Source organism: Mus pahari, chromosome 16, assembly GCF_900095145.1.
Source record: "Mus pahari chromosome 16, PAHARI_EIJ_v1.1, whole genome shotgun sequence".
In the NCBI taxonomy this organism is placed as follows: domain Eukaryota; kingdom Metazoa; phylum Chordata; class Mammalia; order Rodentia; family Muridae; genus Mus; species Mus pahari.
In genome coordinates this window covers 18,206,158-18,229,183 of record NC_034605.1, presented here as the reverse complement: position 1 = coordinate 18,229,183, position 23,026 = coordinate 18,206,158, and the positions used below count along the sequence as shown (strand labels likewise).

The window sequence follows — 23,026 nt, the reverse complement described above, 5'->3', positions numbered from 1 at the left end:
GCAGAGGTAAGCCTGTCTACTTTGCATAATTCTGCCTAATCATATCACTCATTTTACAAAGAAAATGTTTTGATAGTTCGTCACTGAAATCTGTTTTTAATAATAATAAAAAAAGGTACTCCAGGACTGGCTATTATTCTTAGAAGACAGCTTTGTTGTTGACTTATTCAAGCATAGAGTTACATTATGATAATTTTCACATCAGATGTCCTTTGCATGGACAAGTAAAAAAGGAAGGAGCCCTGGGCTGACTGACACCGAAGCCTCAGCTCTGACAGGATGGAGGTAGTAAGGAGTATTCAGAGCTCTCCTGGCCCAGGAAAATGGCCACCTGGAAGCTACTCAACCCTTTCCTCACAAGATCAGCTCAATTTTACCTGCACAGAACTAGACTGTGAGGAATAAACTGTAATGACAAAGAGAACTGTATCCGCAAGTGCTCATCTTTCCGACTCCTGACTACTGAGCTAGAACCATCCCCTAAGAACAACCAATCACCTTCGGAACCAATTGTTCTCCAAACTAGGCAGGGTCCGTCAAACTGGGCAGAGAGTGTCCAGTGGCAAAGGAACTTCCAAGAATAGTTTTATTACAATGGCCTGTGAGGTTTTCTCCTTTCCAAGAAAAAGAAAAAAAGTTCTAAGGCACATTCAGAATCGTGCACCTTAATGTCACCTGTTCTTCCTCACAAGTCTGGTTCATCTGTTATTTGGAGTTTCCCCCAAGGGAGAATTCATGGACAGGTTATTCCTTCTTTCCTGGATCTGGTTGGTCCACCCATCAGCAAATGCATATCAGATAATGAATACCAAGCTAGGGTCTTTCACCACAAACAAACCAGGGACTCTTGGTGGGTTTGGGGTTATTGCAACTCGACCCTCCTACTGGGAATCAGCAGACCCTAAATTTCCATGAACCACACTTAGGACAACTTTAACTAATAAATATTGTTAATTGTTCTTTCCCTTAGGAAAAAGAAACTCACTCTAATCTAGAAACTGTAGCTTTCTTCAAGGATGCGATTATGAAAATTTCTCATATTTTTTTTTTACTTGTATGACTTGGATTTTTAAACAGAAAATGTATATTGTTTCAATAATTCATAAAACATTTACATGCTCAGTCTTTTATATTATATTCCTAGCTTTTAAAAGACAGTGTTTCACTATGTAGCTTTGGCTTTCTTGAATTTTTTTTATGTATACCAGGCTAGACTTGAACTTACAGATATCTGCCTGCCTATGCCACCTGAGTACTTAAATGAAAGACATGCATCCCATGCCCAGTTTTCTAGCTTTTATATATTCTTCCTTATCCATGAATGATCTTGCTTTCCTCAAAAATCCTCCATTTATTTTGCCCATGGATAATACTTTACCTGGTTTCTTTCATTTTTGTATAAAACTTTTATTTCTTCCAAGTGACCTAGCAGTAGCAGCTGATTGTTAGACAACAAAGATAGTATTAGTACCTCCCAGCACTCATAAATAATGACAGGCCTAGCCAGACAAATGACTGATTTATAAGATACTAGAGAGGGACCAGGAGTTCTTAGAAATGATGCAGGGATATTGTTCAGTGGTCAGGCTTGGGAAGGAGTAAATCATGTAAGGCTGCCCCCTTCTTGTGTCCCAGGTCTCTTCAGAGCTTTCCTACTGGACTTCACAGCTATCTCATGAAATGCACTCGGACTGTGTTTTCCCAAGGCCACAAATACTTGAGTTCACACAAGGAACTGGATATAGTTGTTTGTTTGGTTGGTTGGTTGGTTGGTTGGCTGGCTGGCTGGCTGTTTGGTTGGTTGGTTGGTTGGTTGGTTGGTTGGTTGGATGGTTGGTTGGTTGGCTGGTTGGTTGAATGGTTGGTTGGTTGGTTGGTTGGCTGGCTGGTTGGTTGGTTGGTTGGTTGACTGGTTGGTTGGTTGGTTGGCTGGCTGGTTGGATGGTTGGTTGATTGGCTGGTTGGTTGGTTGGTTGGTTGGCTGGTTGGTTGGTTGGTTGGTTGACTGGTTGGTTGGTTGGTTGGCTGGCTGGTTGTTTGTCTGTTTGTTTGTTTGGTTGGTTGGTTGGTTAGTTGTTGTTTGGCTGGTTGGTTTTGGTTTTTAGTGTTTTTTTTTTTTTTTTGGTTTTAAGAAATAATTGTGTTAACTTCATGATATTTATAGATAAAGCATTCTTCACACCTGGGACCATTTGTTGTGTGTCTTTGGTAACAGGCCAAAGAAAAATTCTGTTAAGTCCAATTTGATAAATAAATGAGTTTGTTAGAATTACTTACAGGACCTTGGATGGTTCATGGGCAGCTCCACCACCTTAGAGTCCCAAGGCAAGTCAACCTTCTAACTCCTACATCCAGAGCCACATGCAGCTGGGGCAGGAGAAGGTGATGGTCAGAGTCCCAGACGCTCCTTTGTCCTTCCAGGATGGTATATTAAAGTTTCATCATCACCAACATCAATATCAACTATATTATCCTGGCTGTTTTAGTGTCATAACCGTGAATAAACTCACCCACAGTTTACCTCAGCTGCTCTGCTTAATCATGGCCACGGGCATGTCACACCAGGAGAAAACAGCTACGTTCCACTCCACCTCATGCTCTGCTTTCATAGCTTTTCAACACCCTCTTCTAGAATTTAGTTGTCCATGTGATATGGAGCAGAGTGTTGGCTCCTTTTCCATTAAGGATGAGTAAACTTTTAAAAACTTACTAAAAAAAAAAAAAAGGCATGCAACATTGCCGTGTGATATCTTGAGATTTCAAGTCTTTGCACTCATTGGTGATCAGACTAGATCCTTTGTAACAGAAGTAAATAACCATGCAGCCAACAATGGGGCAGAGGCAAGAAGTAAGAACACATAGCTGGTTCTGTTTGCTTGGACAGCTCACTTGATTCGGGTATGATTTTTTAATTTCCTTAGGTTGTTCACTCTTGACAGAAGGTGGCATCCAGTTGCTACTTTTTAGCGGGTATGAGATTTCTAGATATGTAGCTATATTGTTTTTAACCCTCACTCATTTCCTCTATTTATGCCCCCACTCCTCTTCTAGAATCAGCTTTTCCAATTAAACAAGTATCAAACTACAAAAAGCAGTTTCTAGTAAAAATTGAATGTGAAATATACCAAAATCCTTACTAGTAAGAGCTGTAACATAGATAGCCTTTTGTCTGAATGGTCCTTTCTTCCTTCTGATTACTCTCCTGTATGTGTTGGAATGATTGGATTACTAGTTGTTTAGAATAAACTGTTACTGTGGTTGGGCTCTATGCTAGGTGTCTCCTAGCATAATAAGGGAACACAAAGGATACAAAATATCAAGGGAACTTTATTCAAAAGCAAAATTATAGTAAGGACCAGAGGAAATCTATGGTCAAGAGTGATGGTGGGTTACCTGGGTGAGGGGACTCCTCCAGGCTTCAGTTTGTTGTCCGGGGCTTTCTTTTATGGTGTTCAAGACAATAACAATAACGGTTCTTGTTATTAGAGGGTATAGTGAGTTAGGTTGTCTATTTTGATGGTCATTTAAGGTATGTTAGGTTTTATTTTCTACTGTCCATGTCCCTTTCCACGATGCCTATTTAAAATAAATATAATTAAAATATTATATCCACACCTAATTGTGCCTATAACTAGTAAAAGATGGTAGGTTTTTCTCCTTAAAAGTTCACCCAGAGAAACTATTTTAATTGCATTTGCATCTAAGACCAGCTCAGAATTGATTAACTTCTTTACTTTCCTACCAGGTATACATGAACATAATATTTGAATAGAAACTCCCCATGTTTGATGATTGTCAAGGGGAAGAGGAACTTATCTCATTGTTTAGAATCAGGTATATTTGCAACTCAATGCAAGTCAGCAGTCCTAGGCTGCTTTGTGCATTGTTGTCACAGGGGTGTGTGCATAGCCCAAGCCAAGTAGAGTTACAAATTGCTAAACTATTCCCTATGCTTGCCTGGATCAAAGTGAAACAAACATTTTCTTTTATATAATTTAAAATCTAGTCTATGGGAATGGAGAGATGGCTCAGGATTTAAGGACATCTGCTGTTCTTCTAATGGACCTGAATTCAGTCTCCAGAACTTATATCAGGTGTGTTACAAGCATCTGCAACTGGTGATCCAAAGGACCAGATTCTGTTCATCTCCATGGGTGTCTAGACTCATGTGCATGCACAGACACATACTTTTTAAAAACAATAATAAAAATAAAATATTTTAAAATCTAGCCTATGAGTTTCTTGAAGACTTAAATATCCCTGAATGTCTACCTTTTCATGACATTCTTCTGGATATAGTGAGGGAAAAAAAGTAGATCGGGAAATAAAATAGTTAAGTTTACATTAGCCAGGAAGCAGGTTTATTATATATTCTGGATACACATAGACTTAGCAGACGTTCATCTAGAGACTGAGACCCAAGTTAGTTAAACAAAGCATTTTATACCTTTTCTCTACACTTGATTGCTCTCACCACACAGGAACCAAAAGTGACATATATTTTGACTAGCTGTATTATGCTTTATTAGTAGAGTTGGCTTATTTATTTCCATAAGTGGAAACTTATTTTCCATAGGTGGAAACACTTATTTCCATAAGTGGAAACTTTTCCCTAAGCAGCAGAATTTACCACAAGCCATTTATAATACAAAAGGGAGAGGGGAGGAATTTGATTACAAAAGATAGTCAATGAAATACCACAGTGGGGCTCTGACTGGTCTGTTGCAGGTGTTTTCTGTTAGCATCTCAGGGCGCCCTGTTACAATAGGCTCTTTGCTAAGTATTCAAATTGATAACCCCAAAACCCAGAAGTCAGAGTTTCAGAACTGTTCATAAACAGTTTGTTAGAATTAATTTTCAAACTATCAAAGTAACAATAGGGTATTGTTCTGTGCTCTGTTAAGGGAAAAGGGGGGAAAAAACAAAACAAAACACAAAACAACAAAAACAACAACAAAAAACCTCTGATGAGGCTAAGAATAAAAGATTATTACCAAGGAAGGACCAATAGAAACAGATCAGGCAAAGGAAGGACCAAGTGCCTTTTAGTAATATAATATTTCCTGAGTATATAAATAATTAGACACAGGAGAAAGTAGACAGCAATGGTAGGAGTGGGGCTAGATCTATTTTCCCAGTTTGTATGAAGTAAGTCTCTAGCTGGTATTTAGAATATGAGGCTAAAAAAGCAGCAAAATGTTAGAGAATGAACTTACACAATGAGTCTACCTTCCAAGTTTTAATAAATCATTATGCCTATTGTAGAGATTATATCTGGGGCAAGGGTGAGAATGCAGACCATTGGGGCTGATTGGAATTAAGCAAGAAAGAGGCTGTACTGGAAGCAGCAGAAATGGTAAGAAGCAGATGAACTCCTGAAAATTAAAATGTATAATCAAATGATCTTAGCACTTGGACAAAAAAAAAAAATGGTGCAGCTGTAGGACCCCCTTTCCGGGGACCCTGCTCTTGTCTTGGGATAAGGGCTCACCCAGAGAACACACAGAGACCTTCTTGATGTAAGAAACATGAGGTAGTTTATTGATGGACCTCCGGGCCGATGCGTATCCCACACAGGAGATAGAGGCATTGACCAAGTGGCTCAAAAGCTAGGGGTTTTTATAGGGAGAGGGTGGGGGCTAGCAGGAATTTGGCGTGGTTACACACGATTGGCTCATTTAAACATCAGCAGAATGATTATATGTCAGCAGAATAGTACATGCAAGTCAGGATGTCAGGAGACCTGAGGGGCGGGTCAGCGTAACATCTGGCGACTGTGTAACAGCGGACCTGCTAGGAATTGTCTGGGCCTGTTCCGCTAGGTTCTCAGCCTCAGGCTTCTAAGCTCACAAACTCCTCTTTTTTGACCTAAGTTACATGAATCACAGGACTTAAATTTCATTTCCCTTCACAGCGGGGTAGATATAGGAATTAATGTCGATTCCCATGTTTCTGACAAGAGGTTTTGGGTGGATGGAGGAACTATTCCTAAGTCTAGACTTTAGAAAAACAACTAGACATGAGAACAAAAACTCTGGGTTTGGCCAGGGTGTTCAGTGTTGGGGTACTAACCTTGAACTCTAGATAAATGCTTTGGGCTGTCACAGACATCTAGGAGTTGTCAGAGCTTGTAGGATGTCTGGTTAGTTTTGTTTGTCTGTCAACTTGACACAAGTTAAGTCATTTGAGAAGATGACTCAATTGAGATAGTACCACTACCTGATTGGCCTACAGGGGCATTTTCTTGGTTAGTGACTGATGTGAGAGCCTCCAGACCACTACGGGGGGGGGGGGGGGGCAGATGCCATGTGAGAGGTACCACTTCTAAGTTGATGATCCTGGTTGGTGAAAGAAATCAGGTTGAACAGATCATGTGGAACAAGCCTGTAAGTAGTGTTCCTCCTTGGCCTCTGCTTCAGTTCCTACCTTGGCTTCCCACACTCCATAGACTGTGGCCTAAGATATGTAAGCCAAATTAACCCTTTCCTTCCTCAGTTGCTTTTGGTCTTGCGGTTTTATTACAGCAATAGAAAGCAAATTAACTCGAAGACTATATACATGAGGATGCAGCCCTAGTGTAAATTTTTAAGGATCCAACATACTCCATGCTAGAAGAGGTGATCTGGTAAGTGAAGAGGAGACTTCCAAGAGATCAAGCAGGAAACTAGTGACCATGATAGTGTAAAGGGCTAGAGTAAGAGAGGTCCTGTAGTGTGCATCATGACTAAGAACCCAGTATCTCCCGTTGTGATGTCAGGCACAAAGAAGAGCTTAGAGCATAGACATTGGATTTGCTCAGGCCACAGTTATGAACATAACAAATGCACCAAAATTGCAAACTTGCTGTGACTTCTTTCCTGTGGCAGCAGCTTCCTCTTCCTCTTCTTCCTCCTTCTCTTCTTCCTTCTCCTTTTGCTTCTTCCTCTTCCTTCTCTTCTTATTTTTTAAAATTTCTTGAGATTATAATACAATCACATTTCTCCCTTCCATTTCATCTCTCTAAACCTTCCCATATATCTCTCCTTGCTCTTTCATAGCCTCTTTTTTCACTAATTGTTATTTCATGCATGTGTGTATATACATCGTACATATATATTCCTAAATATAACCTGCTAGTCCGTATTCTGTTACTTGTATGTATGTTTCTAGGGCTGACCATTTGGTATTGGCCAACTACTTGCTGTGCTTTTCCCCAGGGAAGACTATTTCTCCCATTTCCTGCATTTCTTATTTGCCTGTCATTCTTTGTGTAAGGCTTTTCCCCACCAATCACTTTGGTGTGTTTGTAAGTATTATTCTTCCTCAGCTCATATTTGGGTAGGCATGTTAAAGAGACTTTTTGCATGTAGCTTCTGACATTACTAGGAGACAAGAATCTCAGAACAAACTCCCTGATCTTTGCACCCTCTTCCACAATGTTTCCTGAGATTGAGGTGTGAGAGTGTAGATTCATTAAGACTGAGACCCTCATTCCTGTATTTTGATTGATTGAGGCTTTCTGTAGTAGTCCCTGCCTCTTGCAAAAAGATGTTTCCTTTATGAGGGGTAAAGACTACACTTGCCTGTGGATATAAAGATAGATTGTTGCTAGGGATTGTGTGGGTTTGGTAAAGTAGTGGTTGTAGGTGCAGCTCCAATATTCATGACTTCCTAGCACTGAGTAGTTAGCTAGGTTTCCAGTATGAGTATTTTTTTCCCTCTAGTTGAGTAGGTCTTAATTACAATTAGAAAGTTGGTAGTTACCACCAAGATATGCATGCCACTACTGTATTATTAGGGTTATTGTGGCATGTTAGTAATAATATGCCCCTTCTATGGCAGCTTCCATGGTCCCTTCTGGTAACATAAAAACTAGTATTCAGAGAGGAGTCATTCAGGTCCTGTCACTTTAAAAATCTAAGGTCTCTTTAAAAATTCAATCTCCTAACTGTATTCTTATAGATTCATTTTTTTAAAAAGCTGCATACTTATTATTCCAAATGGTGCATTAAAGCAATAAGATCAAAGCAAAACCCAAATTCAGCAGTGTAACTGCTATAGCACGGTGTCTAACATCTAGGATTCATTGTATAGTTTCCTGGCTCCAAAAGGGCTTGTACAGCCCCACTTCAGCTCTGCCATCTGCAGCATACATAGTTCTCCTTATAGGGTTAGGCCAGCTCTACTTGAGGCCTTCCAACTGCCCTTGGCAGATGTCTCACTAGCCTGGATCTCCAATACCCTTGGTTTCCATTACAACTAAGGCTGCATCTTTACTAATGGCCTTCCCTTTCCTCTTCACAGAAATGTTGACCTTGCCAGGCTCCAGCTGATCCTCATGACCTCCTCAATGCCTTTAAAATCAGCATCACCTGGACAATTCTTTCACACTATTGGCTGGTCTGCTGTCAGCTCAGAATGTAGCCTTGGCCTCCTAAGTCCATAACTTCTGTGCACTAACACTAAGGAATAATTTTCCTATTTTCCCAATGAAGCACAAAAAAATTTCACTTCAATGATGTTGATCTCTTATTAATTGAAGCTGATTCTTTTATCACAGCTGATCATAGATTCTGCACCAAAATATAATATAACCCTCCACCCAGCCCAGTTATAAGGGTCTTTACCTTCCTCTGAAACCTCACATGCCAGGCCTCCATTGTTTGCTTTTCTTTCAAAATTCTTATAGTCTAAGCTCCCACTACCACAGTCCATCTCTGCCCCCTCTCTCTACTGGTATTCAAAGGCTTTCCCAGATTAAAATTCCAAATATTTCCACAATCTTCTGACAAAATACACTAAGTGGTCAGGTCTATCATAGCAATACCCAACTCTTGGCTCCAATTTCTCTTATGTTTTATCTTCTATTGCTGTGATAAACAACCTGACCAAAAGCAACTAAGGGGGAAAATGGGTTTATTTCACTTTACAGGTAATTGTCTGTTCTATTATTGTAAAGAGAAGCCATGACCAAGGCAACTCTTAGAAAGCATTTAATTGGGTGCCTGCTTACAGTTTCTAAGGGTTATTCCATGATCATCATAGATGGTCAAGCATTGCAGACAAGCATGGTGTTAGAGCAGAAGCTGAGTGCTTTATACTTTGATCTACAGGCAGCAGGCAGTTAGAGGGAATGATACTGGTCCTGACATCCACTTTTGAAACTTCAAAGCTCTCCCCTACAGGGACAACTCCTTCCCGCACAGCTTCATTTTCTGATGACTAACCATTCAAACACTAGAGCCTATAGGGGCCATTCTCATTCAAACAACCACTCTGTCATTTAAGGAAGTTATGGCAGGAACTCAAGCAGGCACTTGAAGCAGAAAACATAGAGCATATTCCTTGCTGCTTCATTCATAAGCACAAGTCACCTAACTTTCTTACATAGCCTAGGGCCACCTGTCTAGGGTATGGTGTGGCCCACAGTGGTCTGGGTTCCCCTACATAACTTAATAGTTGTTCCAATTTGCTTATGTTGCTCTGATAAACTATTCCAACCCACAGCAACTTAAGGAAGGAACGGGTTTACTCCAGTTACAGGTCATAGTCCATCATTAAGAGAAGTCTAGGCAGGAACTCAAGCAGGACTTGCAGGCTTGCTCGCAGGCTCCTGCAGAGCCAGCTTCCTTTTCCAGTCCAGGATCCATTCCCAAGCTGGGATCTTCCTTATAAGTTAGCAATCATATCCATCCCCCTCAGACATGCCTACAGGCATCAGTCTAATCAGTTCCTTGATTGAAGATTTCTTCTCAGATGACTCAAGGTGTTAAATTAACAATTAAAACTAACTAGGACACTGGACTTTTGTAGCAATAGGATTCTACTGGGAAAATCCCTGTAAACAGTGCTTCCTGTAAACAGTGCTTCCTATTTAATCTTTAATATCTGAGTAGATGCCCGAGTAAGTAAAGGTGTTCAGATGAAGTCCATGATATATTTAGAAGTTTAATCCTATGTTCAATTCTTTTAATGATAAGGAATACTTACAAGTAGCACATGTCAGAGGAATCTTTTATGTATTTTTATTAAAGGAATAGGTAGAAAAAAATTCCACCTTTTGTAAAGCCACAACAAGACCAACTCTTTGTTTATTGGAAAGAGAAAACAAAATTTCTTATGATTTTTAGTCCTTAAAGTTAAGTGTTAAAATTAAAAATCAAGTCATTTATGGCATGACATATTATTTGTAATCTTTTACCTATTTAGTAAAAACAATTACAATTGCTCTGTGGCTGTTTTCCCTTCTTGTCTAAGCAAAGGATGTGGGTGGGAGTGGGGCATGTTCCTCTGTGTGGGTAACGTCATTGGTTTTTTTTGGGATACAAGCTAAGTTAACCTCGTTGGACTCTTCCCCAGGAATTGATGCGCATACACGTGGTGGTTCATTATGCTGCTGCACCTGTGTAGTGTGAAGGTCAGTGTGCTTTTCTGATTATAAGAAACCATCCATGTCATTCCATTATAATCCCTTCCACTCATAATGGAATGTGCCTGAGCCCAAGAACTATTGACATTGCCCAGCCCAGAATTTCCTCAAGTGCAGTCTCAATATTTGAGATCCATCACTCACCCTGCCATGCCCTGCATCTCCCAAGAATCCCACTGTGATCCTTTTTGAAATGATGTTATTTGCATGTCAAGTCCTTCTTGTGTGATATGTATGTACCATCGTTACAAGTAAATTTTTATGTGGAATCAATTGATCTGTGGTGGTCCTTCAAAAGTTATATTCGAGAGCTTCTCTAGGCCTTAGGTAATTATGAAACAGTCAATATAGGTACTTTCTATATGCCTTGGGGTAAAAACAATGCATTTTCTTCACTCGAAGTCAGGGACTCTGGGAGGATGTGGGGCAAATAGAATGGGCCTCTTGCTCTTGTTTTTTAGGAGTCTTCGTGGAAGATGCTTTCAACCAACTTCTCTCAGAATTCCTGCCAAGTCCCTTCCATCTCCTTTTTCCATGGCATTGTTACTAAACTCCCTTCCCAGAGAGAGACTAACCAATATTTGTCCCTTCTCCTAAGGTCCCAATGACAAACTCAAGTATGATTTTGCAAAACTTAACTCTGGGGAACCAATGAATTTGTAAGGCTTCCTTACAGAACTTAGGTGAGGAGTTACTTACAGAAGAGTGGGCACTTCTCCCCATCCCAACAGGTTGCACCTGAAAAGCCTTATGCAGCACAGATGAGAGCCTCCCCTTATCAGCCTAGATGGAACCCAAACTCCTCTAATCTTTATGGCCTCTATAGACTCTGGCCCCTCTCCTAGGTCACTTGAGTTGCCGAGTAAGGAACAGCTGGATATTCAAGTGGGACTTTTGTGGCCTACTCTGCCCATTTCTGCTGAGGTTTAAACCATCAATAAGAATGGCCGGAATGATCTCTTACAAGTCAGAGAGGTACAGCTGAATTCTCCAAGATAGTGGTTGCTTGACTTGGCTGTCACAAGAGATAGCCATTTACTTGTGGACGCTCTAGTTTTCAGGAAATGCAGCTCACATTTTCTAGGCACTGTGTGTCATAATTTGCATGTTTTCCCTGTGAGCTTATTTCCTAAGCTTATTTCCTGATGAGATGATTGTTCCTGTTTCATATGAGAAGGGGCTGAGCTTCTCAGGCTGGAATGGATGCGGCAAAGTCTCAGTTGGTGAGTGTAAAGCAGAGTTTCGAGTATGTCCCACATGTCTGAGCAGGAATCCCCTAACCACTGGGTCCTTGAATTGCTTTGGGAATAGTTCCACACTCAGTCATTAAGGGAAACTTCATTTAATAAATATATAAACTCCTACATTGCATAGTGCTGTGAAAATTTATGAAGCACAGCATTTGAATATTTAGGTAGTTCCTGAATTAACCATGAAAGAAGAAGAAAGCCCCTTGATGTTCAGTGTGTGTTGGTTTGTGATACTAGGAGGAATACGAGGCATGCAGACAGCTTTCTTCTGCCATAAGAACATTGCTGTCATCTCATACACAGGACAGCCTTCATCAATAGAAAGGTATGACTAACACATTTATAGAATGAACATATTATGTGTTAGGTTTAGGAAGCTCTGAATTTGCTTTTAACTCTGTACTACTAAACATCCAGGGTCAGGCTTGGCATAGTAACTCTAAGTACCCATCCCCTTTCTTATTGAGAATATTCATTATCCCACCTTCCCTGTGGCATTGCCTTGTAAGAGTTCACCAGAGGCCTTATCCTGCTCCTTCACTCATCATTCCTCCCCCAAAACTCCCTCCTTTAGAAAGAGATTAACTTTGACTAAATTTCCACCATTACACAACACACCAATATTTTTAGTCACCCCCCCCTCCAAGCTATGCACTTCTTTGGTTGCAAAAAGCTACAAAGAGAAGCCTTTAAAAGCACCAAATGGCATCTTGGAGGTGTTTCCCCTGTTAGAGGGTCTTCAAATTGGTTCCCACCATCTTAGTTTTGGTAGGTGGTGTGGAAAGGGCTGCTCCCAGGATTAGGGTTCTTGGCTAAGCTTAACCTGTGGAGGCTACTTTAAAACACCATTGTGAACTAAAAAGAACTTGAGTTAATTTAACAATTTCAATTTATGTGACCACTTATTTATAAGGCAACTTGGTACCATATTAAAAAAATAGAAAAACATCACCACATATAGACAATACATGTATACATACAGCCATATGTAAAATTGATGTGGAAATAAAAAGATTTTGTAGTTTTAATTTATATTGTTCTGCTAAGGCCAAAGTCCAGAACAGCTGGCGTCATCAGCCTATGTGCTATCCTCTTTGTCCCCCAGAGGCTAAGCGGGCTTATTGCCCAGTGATCTCTGGTGTCCTAGTGTATTCTGGTCCTGATGAAGCTGAGGCCTCATCTTTTTTTAGTTAGGCTCTTGATAGGATTATTCCTTTTGCAGATTAAACAATCCTTAATGCAAAATTTGTACTTCTAAAGACATGACAAAACAGAAAACTTCGATCTAAAGTCACAGAGCCTAAACTAATAACTGCCAGGTTCAGTTAGACACTTAGAAGCAAAAACATTGAGATATGAAATTTGTTATATAGCCTTTAAGGTAAGGTCTCCCCCACTTTTAGGTGATAAAAAGTAAAAGGTGGCCTCCTGAGATAACCTCCATTTTCTAAAGGACTCACCTAGCCTTTTAAGAAATAAGGCAGAATTTTCTTCCTTTCCTTGAGTAATCTCTTTGTTCTTATTGTATTGTTAACCATATGGTATTTTATTCATGTGGAGAGACTCTCTACCATCACTTCACATCTATGGCCCCCTGATGAGATATTATAATCACTAGAAGTGTAGGACAGTCAGTATACTTCACAAATGGTTATTGGGATTTTGACCAACTAATCCATTTGTGTGTCTCCTAGATTCCTCCTAGTTCCTGGCTTTCTTTATGGATACAAAAAGTATGACCAGGGGCTGGTGAGATGGCTCAGTGGTTAAGAGCACCTGAGTGCTCTTCCAAAGGTGCAGAGTTCAAATCCAAGCAACCACATGGTGGCTCAAACCATCCTTAATGAGATCTGACTCCCTCTTCTGGAGTGTCTGAAGACAGCTACAGTGTATTTACATATAATACGTAAATAAAATCTTAAAAAAAAAAAAAAAAAAAAAAAGAGTATGACCAAGTATAGTTCTTTCTATTCTTTGGCCAAATCTCCCATTAACCGGCAAGATTATTTCAAAATAAAATATTAACCTTTTCCCCCTTTAGAATAAAACTCCAGTTCTGTACTGTAGCATGAAGTACAAGCGGTAGAGACAAAAAAACTGGGGGCCTCTGGAAGCATTCCTCTTAGTCAGTGAAAAGTCCTTAAAACTACCTGATGTCATATATCCCCAGTTCTGTGATGCTCAAGCATCTCTGCTGAACTGAGCATAAATACAGAAGTGGGTTAGACACTGCTTTGACACCCCAGTCCTCTGGGCTTATTTATCCTGGGTTTGAATTGATCACTTTCATTGTCTCTCCAAAGACCAAGCCTGTAATATTCTGATACAAATCCGTACTGTAGGCATTTCTGAAGCCATTTGACCTTGGTAGGTAGAACAATGTCTCTTTCTCATAAGACACTTAAAAGGTCCCACATGGTTAGGTTTACCAGAGAAGCAGCCTGCCTTCATCAACATTCTGGTCTTTTTCTGGATTGCTATACACATGAAAAGTGCAAATGGGCAGGATTTGGGTTTTCCTTGTTTGCTTCTTCCTCATGTTTAGGGGAGAAAAAATATCTATAGCAGGGTTTTGACTTTCTTGTTTATTTTTTCCTCATCTTCAGAGGAGGAAAAATATGTATACCACTAGGACCAATACTATCTCTCCATGCCTGAGTCTACAGTCCCTATAGGTCTCAGGGAAAATGGAAAGAGAAAGCAAAGAAAGAAGCTGGCTGCTGAGAAGGATATATCTCCTAGGAATATGGAAGAGCAAAGCATTCTAGGCTCACTTGAAATATTAGTCCTTCCCAGGGAGCTGCTGTGGAATGTATGTGGTGCATGACTTTCAAGTATGCAGTACATAAGTGTGTGTGTGTGTGTGTGTGTGTGTGTGTGTGTGTGTGTGTGTGGTTTGTTGGTTTGTCTCTCTGTCTGTTGACTATCAAATCTAAGCTTATGACCAGAGAATTTCACCATGGGAGTTTTCAAGTAGTGGGTGCTGTAATGGCTCTTACTCAATGTGTGCATAAGCTCCTGTTAGGCACACCCAGAACGAGCAGAAGAGTTAAGAGGTTAGAAAGGTTATTCATAGCAGGTTCACTATCTGATACTGGTGGATGTTGAGGTTCAGTGGCACCCATTAGGATTTACAAGTTCTTGTTTCCTTTACCTATGATTTTTCAGAAAAAAACAAAGGACTATAATTATTTTCTTTTTAGAAACTATTTTTAAAAACCCTTATTAAAACTCTATACAACCTGTATACTTGTAATTTAACAATATTTTGTCTTACAACTCAACAGATGATGTTTTAAATATTTACTTAAATAGTTTTAAATAGTTTAAATTTTAAATAGTTTACTTTTAGTAAACTATTTTTAGATGCTTACTATCAGTATAAATTATAGGCTTGAAAGATCATGTATCTTTTAATGGTATATGATATCTAATCCATTTTACTATTTCATGAGACATGTTTAACTAACCCAGATATGTAATCTAATAGATTTCAAGAAGTTAAGAATACACAAGTTTGTAAGAGAAGACAGTGTCAATTTATCATGCCTTTAAACAGATCTGAACTATGTATTTCTGACACAATAAAACAAGATCATATGTTTTTATTGTAAACCTTTAAAAAAAAGTCAATCTTGCTTGCAATCTCATTTGTAAACCAGCAGCAAGGGCTTTCTAGCCTTATTTTCCAGAATTTATACTTTAAAGGCTCTAGTTAGTAGAATTTCTCCCTAGAAGGCAACTAATTATATTTCCCACTCCTAGTGACATTACAGTAGGGAATTCTTAAACCCCACCACCATCTGCCTGCCTGTCTGTCTGTCTGTCTGTCTGTCTCTTCAGTACTGGGGATCTAACCCAAGACCTTGCATGTTAGATAAATTCTCTACCACTGAGCTAAATTCCCAGCTTCTAAATCTTTGTTTCATTAACATAACAAAAGCATCACTCCCAACAACTATTCTCATATTAACTGGTACTATAAAGTGGTCCAAGATAAATTCAAATGACTTTTACTCCTAAAATGTGGAAATAAAAATCAACCCAAAAATCTAAAGATGAATTCCAAACAAGGCAATTCAGAAAGGCAAGCAATGAGTGTTTTGTTATGCAAAGTCTAGAATTTATTGTCACACTATCAATAACCGTAGCATGACAAGCCTGTCAAAAAATGCCCCCTTTACAATTGGCACCAAGAGCAGAAACAAGCTAAAGTTCAGACTATAGCATTTTACAACATCTCTCAAATCATAAGATTGAATTGATACAGGTATAGAGCTGAGTCTCAGGAGATCTGATGAAACTTTTAGGCTTTTATGACTCAAGGTTAAGAGCTGGACCAGGGCCACATGATTAGAAAAAATAACAGAGACAGTTATTACGAAAAGAAAGAATTTGTGAGATGAGAGTGGAAAATGACCAGGGGAAAAAACTGGCCCATGAGATTCATTACCCTATATAATGGGTAATTTGCATAACACCCAATGGCTCACATTTGTATATCACCACTTTTGTTGGTCAGTTGGTTTTTGTTGTTTTCAGGCATATTCTATTGTATTTAGCTCAGGTGGGGAAGGGGATCTGATCTTCCTCTCCCAACTGGCTTATTTCACATGCTAATCTTGACACTGCTGTCTCCAGTCCCTTTCTCCTGCCGTAACTGCCCCCTGATAGATGTAAACCCTAAAATCCTTCTGGAGAGGAGAAGTGTGATAGGCAATCCATCTTTAGTAACTGTGTTGAAGTTGATAAAGCGTGTGGATTTTGCCTAAGAAGTACAACAAGAGTCTCCTTGCTTTAATGATTAGACATGAGACATCAGAGTTCTTGTATTAGGGATCAGATGTACCCTAAAGGACTTTAGTTTAAAATTGTCACATACCTTAGAGGACACGTATTTTTACAATGATAATGTCAACCAGTAATCCCAGAAAGGATGAGAACCAGGAAAGCCATGGCCATGCTAGGTCCAGAAGAATCATATTTGTGTGCCGGGCTGTGATCCCTTGGGTTGTTGTTTGTTTAAGAGTTGTGTGGCCCATGACCACTTGTAAATCCAGCCTCATGGGACCTGAAATTCTCTTCTGTCCTCCATGGGCACACACAGACACATGGTAGAAACACAAACATATGTGAACTTATCTGTCTGGTTTCCCAGCAGTGTTGAAGACATGGGGATGTTTAGGGCAAGCCAATTCAGCTTCTCTGCTCTTCTTTTTCTTTTACGTGGACTCAGAACCAAGAGTCCATAATCTTTGGGTTCTAGCATTAGATAGGTAAAACTGGTTTCCATATTCCTTCAGAGCTGTTTGAAATTGGTTTAGGTTTATTGTGTAGTGCGGTCATTTGATTAGTCTCAGAGTCTAATACCAGGTCAAGCATGGGGAAGGGAAGTTACTTTGTAGTAACTCACAAGGGCCAAACTACAGATTAGATTTTGGAGGGGTTCAAATTCCCTTGATGATGGTAGATGACAACTTTGGCCATTTTCCTGAGGTTTCGTATCTAAGTTTTACTGGTGTGCTTTTAATAGTTCAGTCAGTTCTTTTGATTTTTCTCTGCAGAATCTAAGCAGATGATAGCCTGGGACTCTACATATCTACAGAGTCACCTCTGATATGAATGATGGCCCATTGCCACATTGTACTAAGGAGAACAAAGTTGGGCTCATTTTTTTTTTTTTTTTTTTTAGAAAGTCGATGCCATCTCAGCCCCACTGGAAATGTCTGCAAACCTCAGAGTGAAACCTGTATAATGTGAAGTGTAATTGTATTAATCGGGTATCTCTAAAAGAATAGAACTCATAGAATGTATGCTTGTTTCTTAGAGCTTCTTGCAGGCTTAATTCTCTACAGTTGATCTGAGATCTCTCTTGAAAAGAGTATTGACCTCCTTTCCGGCCCCACCCTATCTCACCATGAACTCAGAGGAAATGAACCATGTTGTCCGGCATTCCTATCAGAGAGCCAGATGAGTTATGTCCTTGGCTGGCTAGGACATCACAAGTCATACCAGAGTCCTAGATGAGTCTCTAGAGGCTGTTTGCTGACAGGCGATAGAGGCGACCCTCTCCTACTTTCCCTACACCTTGTATCACCTAGGGAACCTTGGCTCCTTTCTCACTTCTAGGTAACTCTGCCACCAGTATTTTCCCAACAGGAAGCAGCAGCCTCAGCACAAACTGTTTTGTTTTGCTTTGTTTCCTTTTGTTTTGTTTTGTTTTGTTTTGTTTTTCCTGACTTGCTTATAGTCTGTCTTAGTAGCTATTCAACAGTGTCATTCTGATGCAGCACCCACAGAGGACCACACCCAGAGCCACTAGCAAAAGGCAAGGCCACAGCCCTGCAACAGTTTCATACCCTGCTCCCTAGGAAGCTGTTCTTGTTGAGATGTAAAAATGTATCATTTTCTTTCTAAGTAAGTGTTTTTTTACAAAAGGCCTGGACTGTACTATAAATATACATACATTTTCTCACTTAAAATAAACTGTACTTCTGTCTAAAACCAGAGCAAGGTAGAAGAAGAGACTTGTGTGGATAACTCAGGGGTTGATTTTTAACTAGGCTGTGCACATGGCATGACTATTTGCTCAAGGCAGTCATTTGGCATAAAACGTGTATGTTATCTAACTGTTTCGTGTAAGCACTATAGAGTGAGAGATCTTGTTCAGGCAGAGGAATTCCATCTCCATAGGATGTTGCAGATGCCGCTTTTCCTGTCCTGTTGAGTTTAAGCTCATTTTTCTCTTTGTCAGCAAGAAGTAAATGTTTTCTTGTATGTATTGCTTGTGTATTTGTTTTCCTCTGTATCCATATGCAGTGTGCATAATTCTTAGAGAATTGAGCATCACTAATACTCTACAGCATGTCAGTGCATCACTAAGGGTCATTGCTGAGACGACCTGTGCAGCTGTGCTTCCTCAATGTAGGTTCTTGTTCACACTGCTTCAGACAGTAAGCAACTGTTTTCACAATCATAATTGTATATATACTGCCAGGCGTGGTGGCACACGCCTTTAATCCCAGCACTTGGGGAGGCAGAGGCAGGCAGATTTCTGAGTTTGAGGCCAGCCTGGTCTACAAAGTAAGTTCTAGGACAGCCAGAGCTATACAGAGAAACCCTGTCTCGAAAAACCAAAAAAAAAAAAAATGTATATCAAATATGTATATATTTTCCATTTTCTCATGATGATTTTTTTAAAAATAATCCAGATATGCAAAGTAAAAGACTTAGGAGTATTTTATTCTTAGAATGTCCAGATAGTGACTATCCTGAACAGTCAAGAACGACTAAGAATAAAATGTCATACCCTGAAATCAGGATCCTGTGTCACACTCAGTCCAGCTTAGATTAGTTGGATTGAGGTATGAACTCAATCATTTATTATTCATCCAGGGACTACTTATTTTCTGTTTCCTTTGTACCACACAAAGTCAAGGGATGAACTGAGGATACAACTCTAAGCAAACGGGTCTCTGCCTTAGTAGGCATTTCATTCTACTGAGGGAAAGGTGTTAGAACATTTTAGAGTAATCAGTATACAACATTTTGTAAAGACTGGAAGTGATAAGAAGAAAGGCAAGGCAGACCCATGGTCCCTCTGATACTGCATAAAATGATAGCCTAGAGGTCCCTTTGATACTGCACAAAGTTATAGCTTAGAGTTCACCAAGTCTGTGGTCATCTCAGCAGGGTAATTTTACTTGGTTGCTAGTAAGATTTTTAAGATTCTATTTAATAGATAATTTTCTTTTTTAAAAGAACAGTTTTTAGTAAAATTAAAAATCTTGGTTTCTTTTAGAAAGAAAAAGAAAGAAGGAATGAGAGAGAGAGAGAGAGAGAGAGAGAGAGAGAGAGAGAGAGAGAGAGAGAGAGAGAGACTCTTACAACCATTGTTGACCATAAATGGCAGGAGCTGAGCCAGGAGGACCTGGTGAGATCAAAGGGTATTGTACCCATAGGCTCATGGATTCGAACACCTGGTCTTCAGTCAGTGGTGCTGTTTGTGGAGGCAGTACAGCCTTGCTGGAGGAAGTATATCACTGAGGGTGAGCTTTGAGAGTTCATAATCTCATCCTCCTTCCAGTTCTCTTTCTCCTCTGTGTTCATGGTTTAAAATGTGATCTTTCAGTTTCCTGCTCTAGTTGCCATGCATCACCACCATGATGGACTCTTATCCCTCAGGCACCATAAACCAAAATAAATTCCTATTCTATAAATCTTGGTCATGGTATTTTTTTAAACAAACAGTAACAGAAAATTAACTGATACATAGGATCTGTTCCCACTGATCTCACCTCCCTGCTGGCCTACAAGGTGGTCTTTGCCTATTTTGATGCTGTTTCTACGATAATCAATTTCCTCCATTTGGATGGTGTAGGTATCTTCCTTATTATAAGGTCCTCATGCTTGTTTGTTTGTTTTTATTTCTCTTTAGGGTTTATCTTTCAATCATGTTTTAGACATTGACTCTCCTTGAGTGTTACAAGGATCTGTAAGATACCAAGTTAACACAACCACAAGCTAAGTTTTCTTTGTGAAAAAAAAATGAGCCTTATTTCTCTAAGTAATGTTGCTTTTACAACCCTTAATGGGACAGGAAACTCTGTGTGGATTTATAAAATTTTTATTTATTCCTATTCAGCACCATTGCAGATCTAAATATAAACTGGAGATGCAGTTTCATTATGCTCCTACCTCATTAAAATTCCAGGCTATTCTCTGGTTATTTCATCTTTTCAGGTACAATTTTATCCACAAAATTATTCTTAAGTCTCCTTTTCTCAAATGTAATTAGCTAAGTAATATTATGGTCTTCCAATTACCATTTGCTTCATGTCTACATGGATTCGCAGGATCCAGGGCCATTACTTGACCAGTAAGGATGTGATCATAGAAACCATCAACTCACTGTCATTTAAGCTAGACTCTGTGCTTCATAGGATACATTCTTTGGCAACGTAGGCTCACATTACAAGTGTGCCAGCATCCAGCATTTCACCCGCCTGTCTCAGCTAGTTCAAACGATGTTGCCCTAGTGTTAGCTCATTTGATCTAATATCTGAGCATTTCCACCGGCTCATTGCTACCATCTAGGCATTTTGATAAACCTTCTAAGCAATGCTTGGTTCTGGTTTTACTTGATCACCTTTCCCTATCCCACACTCCCAATGCTGTGTTTGTTCGTTTTTTTCCCCATGTAAGGATGAATCCCTTTATAGCTGCTCTTGTACTTTATTCTCCTCCATTCAAGACTCAACACTTTTTGCATCACTGGAGAGCTAAGAAAGGATTGAGAACATTGATTCCTGAGTGTAAACCAGCAGTCCTAAATAACTAGCTACACTTTAATAAGAATTTCAGGAAACTAATGTGGACGTTTGAGTTGGAAAGGCACCTGTTCATAATCAGTGTCAGTCTATTTACTGGCTTTCCCTGTGTTCAGACAGCTTCTCCTGTATAAAACTTTTTTCTCACTAATCTATGGGTGTTCTCTGACTATTGTTTGTGAGTTCCCAAAGTCAGACACATACACATTGTTTTATAATCTTTTATCATTGATAGTGAGACCATTTGGCTATATTTTCCCATGCCATTAGGACTATAGTATTAGTGGAAACAATTCAATAATCATAAGCTCCTAAATAAATGGTCATTAGTGGAAAAGTAAATCCACACTATAGTTTAACAATGATTGTGCAATGTGGAAAAAACGATGTCAACAAAGGTGATTGTTATTTAATTGTATAGACTTGAATTTCTAGTAAGACAAATATTGTTAAGAACTGCCTTATAAATCCAATAACTCACTTGGAAAAGAGTCTGCTTCTACCAATCTTTTCTTGGGAAAGTTATTTAGGCCTGTCATTTATAATCCCACCTACACAACAAAATTCCCTAGAGTTTGCAAGTAGACTTTTAGCTACTGGAATTTACTTATAAAGATGCTATGTCAGTAGCTTTGTGTCAAGATATTACATTTAAAAAAAAATCTGAAGAGCCCCATTGGTCTCCTTTTCATCAATGAAGATGGTAAGCCTATCTATTACTTCCTTTGTTGCTGACAGAATCTACTTAAGGAGAAAGTATTAGTTATGGATCACAGTTGCAGTCTACCATGGCAGGGGCATAATGACAGTGGCTCTTTATGGTGGGTCAAGAATCAAAGAGTCATAGATTAAAAAGTGTCTATTTTAAAGTTCCCCACCCCTCGGTGAGCTACATCTGCAAAATAGTCTCTGCAAATCAAAGGTTCCACAAACTTACAAAAGTAGTACTACTACAGGAGGACCCAGTGAACCTATATAAGATATTTTACTTATCATAAAAATAAAAGAGCAATGTTTTCACGTTCTTCATTAAAGAGAAGTATTGAGAAAAATATTTTGTGTATATCCAAATATAAAGAATATAAATGAAATTGAAAATGAATGGAGAAGACAGAGTCCCAGCTAACCATATTTGACATGATCATTATCAATGTGAAAGATCAGTGGTGGTGGTGATAACAATGCAGCAGATTCAAGTTACCCATCAGCTGTATAGTCTCAAAGAATATTGTACTAGCCAAGGTTCTCTAAAGAAACAAAACTGCTGATAGAATGGGCATGCATACATACATACATACATAAACATGTATGCATATGTACATACATCTACATACATACATACATACATATATGTACACACACAGGATTTCTTATACTAGGTTACAGTCCATTTAACAATGGCTGTATCTTAGTGGAAAGGTCAAGAATCCAATAGTTGCTCCCACGAGGCCACTTTGACCAACAATTCAATTAGATGTGACCAAAGTATGGTACTGGAAGCTTGATTTGGTGACAGGAGATAGTAAGTTGGACCTCTGTCTCACCCATTATTCATTTTGATAACCTTCATATATGCATATATTTTAGAAAGTTCCTACTTTACTAAGTTTTCATACTACCCCTCAAATGCCCCTTAATTTTAGCTGTCTTTCCCTGTATTCCTTCCCACAACAAACTTTCCTCTCCCCTCTCCTCTGAATCCTCCATTTCAGGCACCTTACCATGCATAATTATTTATTCTATTTCCTTTTCCTATAAAGATCTATATGTTCCATCTAGTTGCTTAATCTATACTTATCCTCGGAGTTAAAAGGTTGGTTAGCAACCTTTTAGCAACTAATATCTATATATAAGTAAAATATATATATTTGTCTTTCTGTATCAAAGATACCTCACTCAGGATGGTTTTTCCTACTTCCACCCATTTACCTACAACTTATGTGATGCCATTTTTTTGACAGCTGAGGAGCATTCTCTTCTATAAATGTACCACATTATTTTATCCACTCTTTTGTTGAGAAATATCTGGGTTGATTCTT

At 39.2% G+C, this 23,026-nt stretch overlaps 1 protein-coding gene across 8 annotated transcripts in view; it reads left to right on the top strand.

Annotated features, from left to right (window-relative positions):
- Positions 1 to 23,026, top strand: part of Hecw1 (HECT, C2 and WW domain containing E3 ubiquitin protein ligase 1) — a 261,545-nt gene that overhangs the window by 75,514 nt on the left and 163,005 nt on the right. For 2 of the 8 annotated variants that reach the window (XM_029547490.1, XM_029547491.1), the window contains exon 2: positions 10,339 to 10,396. The exons of the other annotated variants lie outside the window; for them this stretch is intronic. In XM_029547490.1, coding sequence (XP_029403350.1) covers positions 10,370 to 10,396 — 27 coding nt within the window. In that variant the 5' untranslated portion in view covers positions 10,339 to 10,369. The remainder of the gene's footprint in view (positions 1 to 10,338; positions 10,397 to 23,026) is intronic. 8 annotated transcript variants of the gene reach the window in all.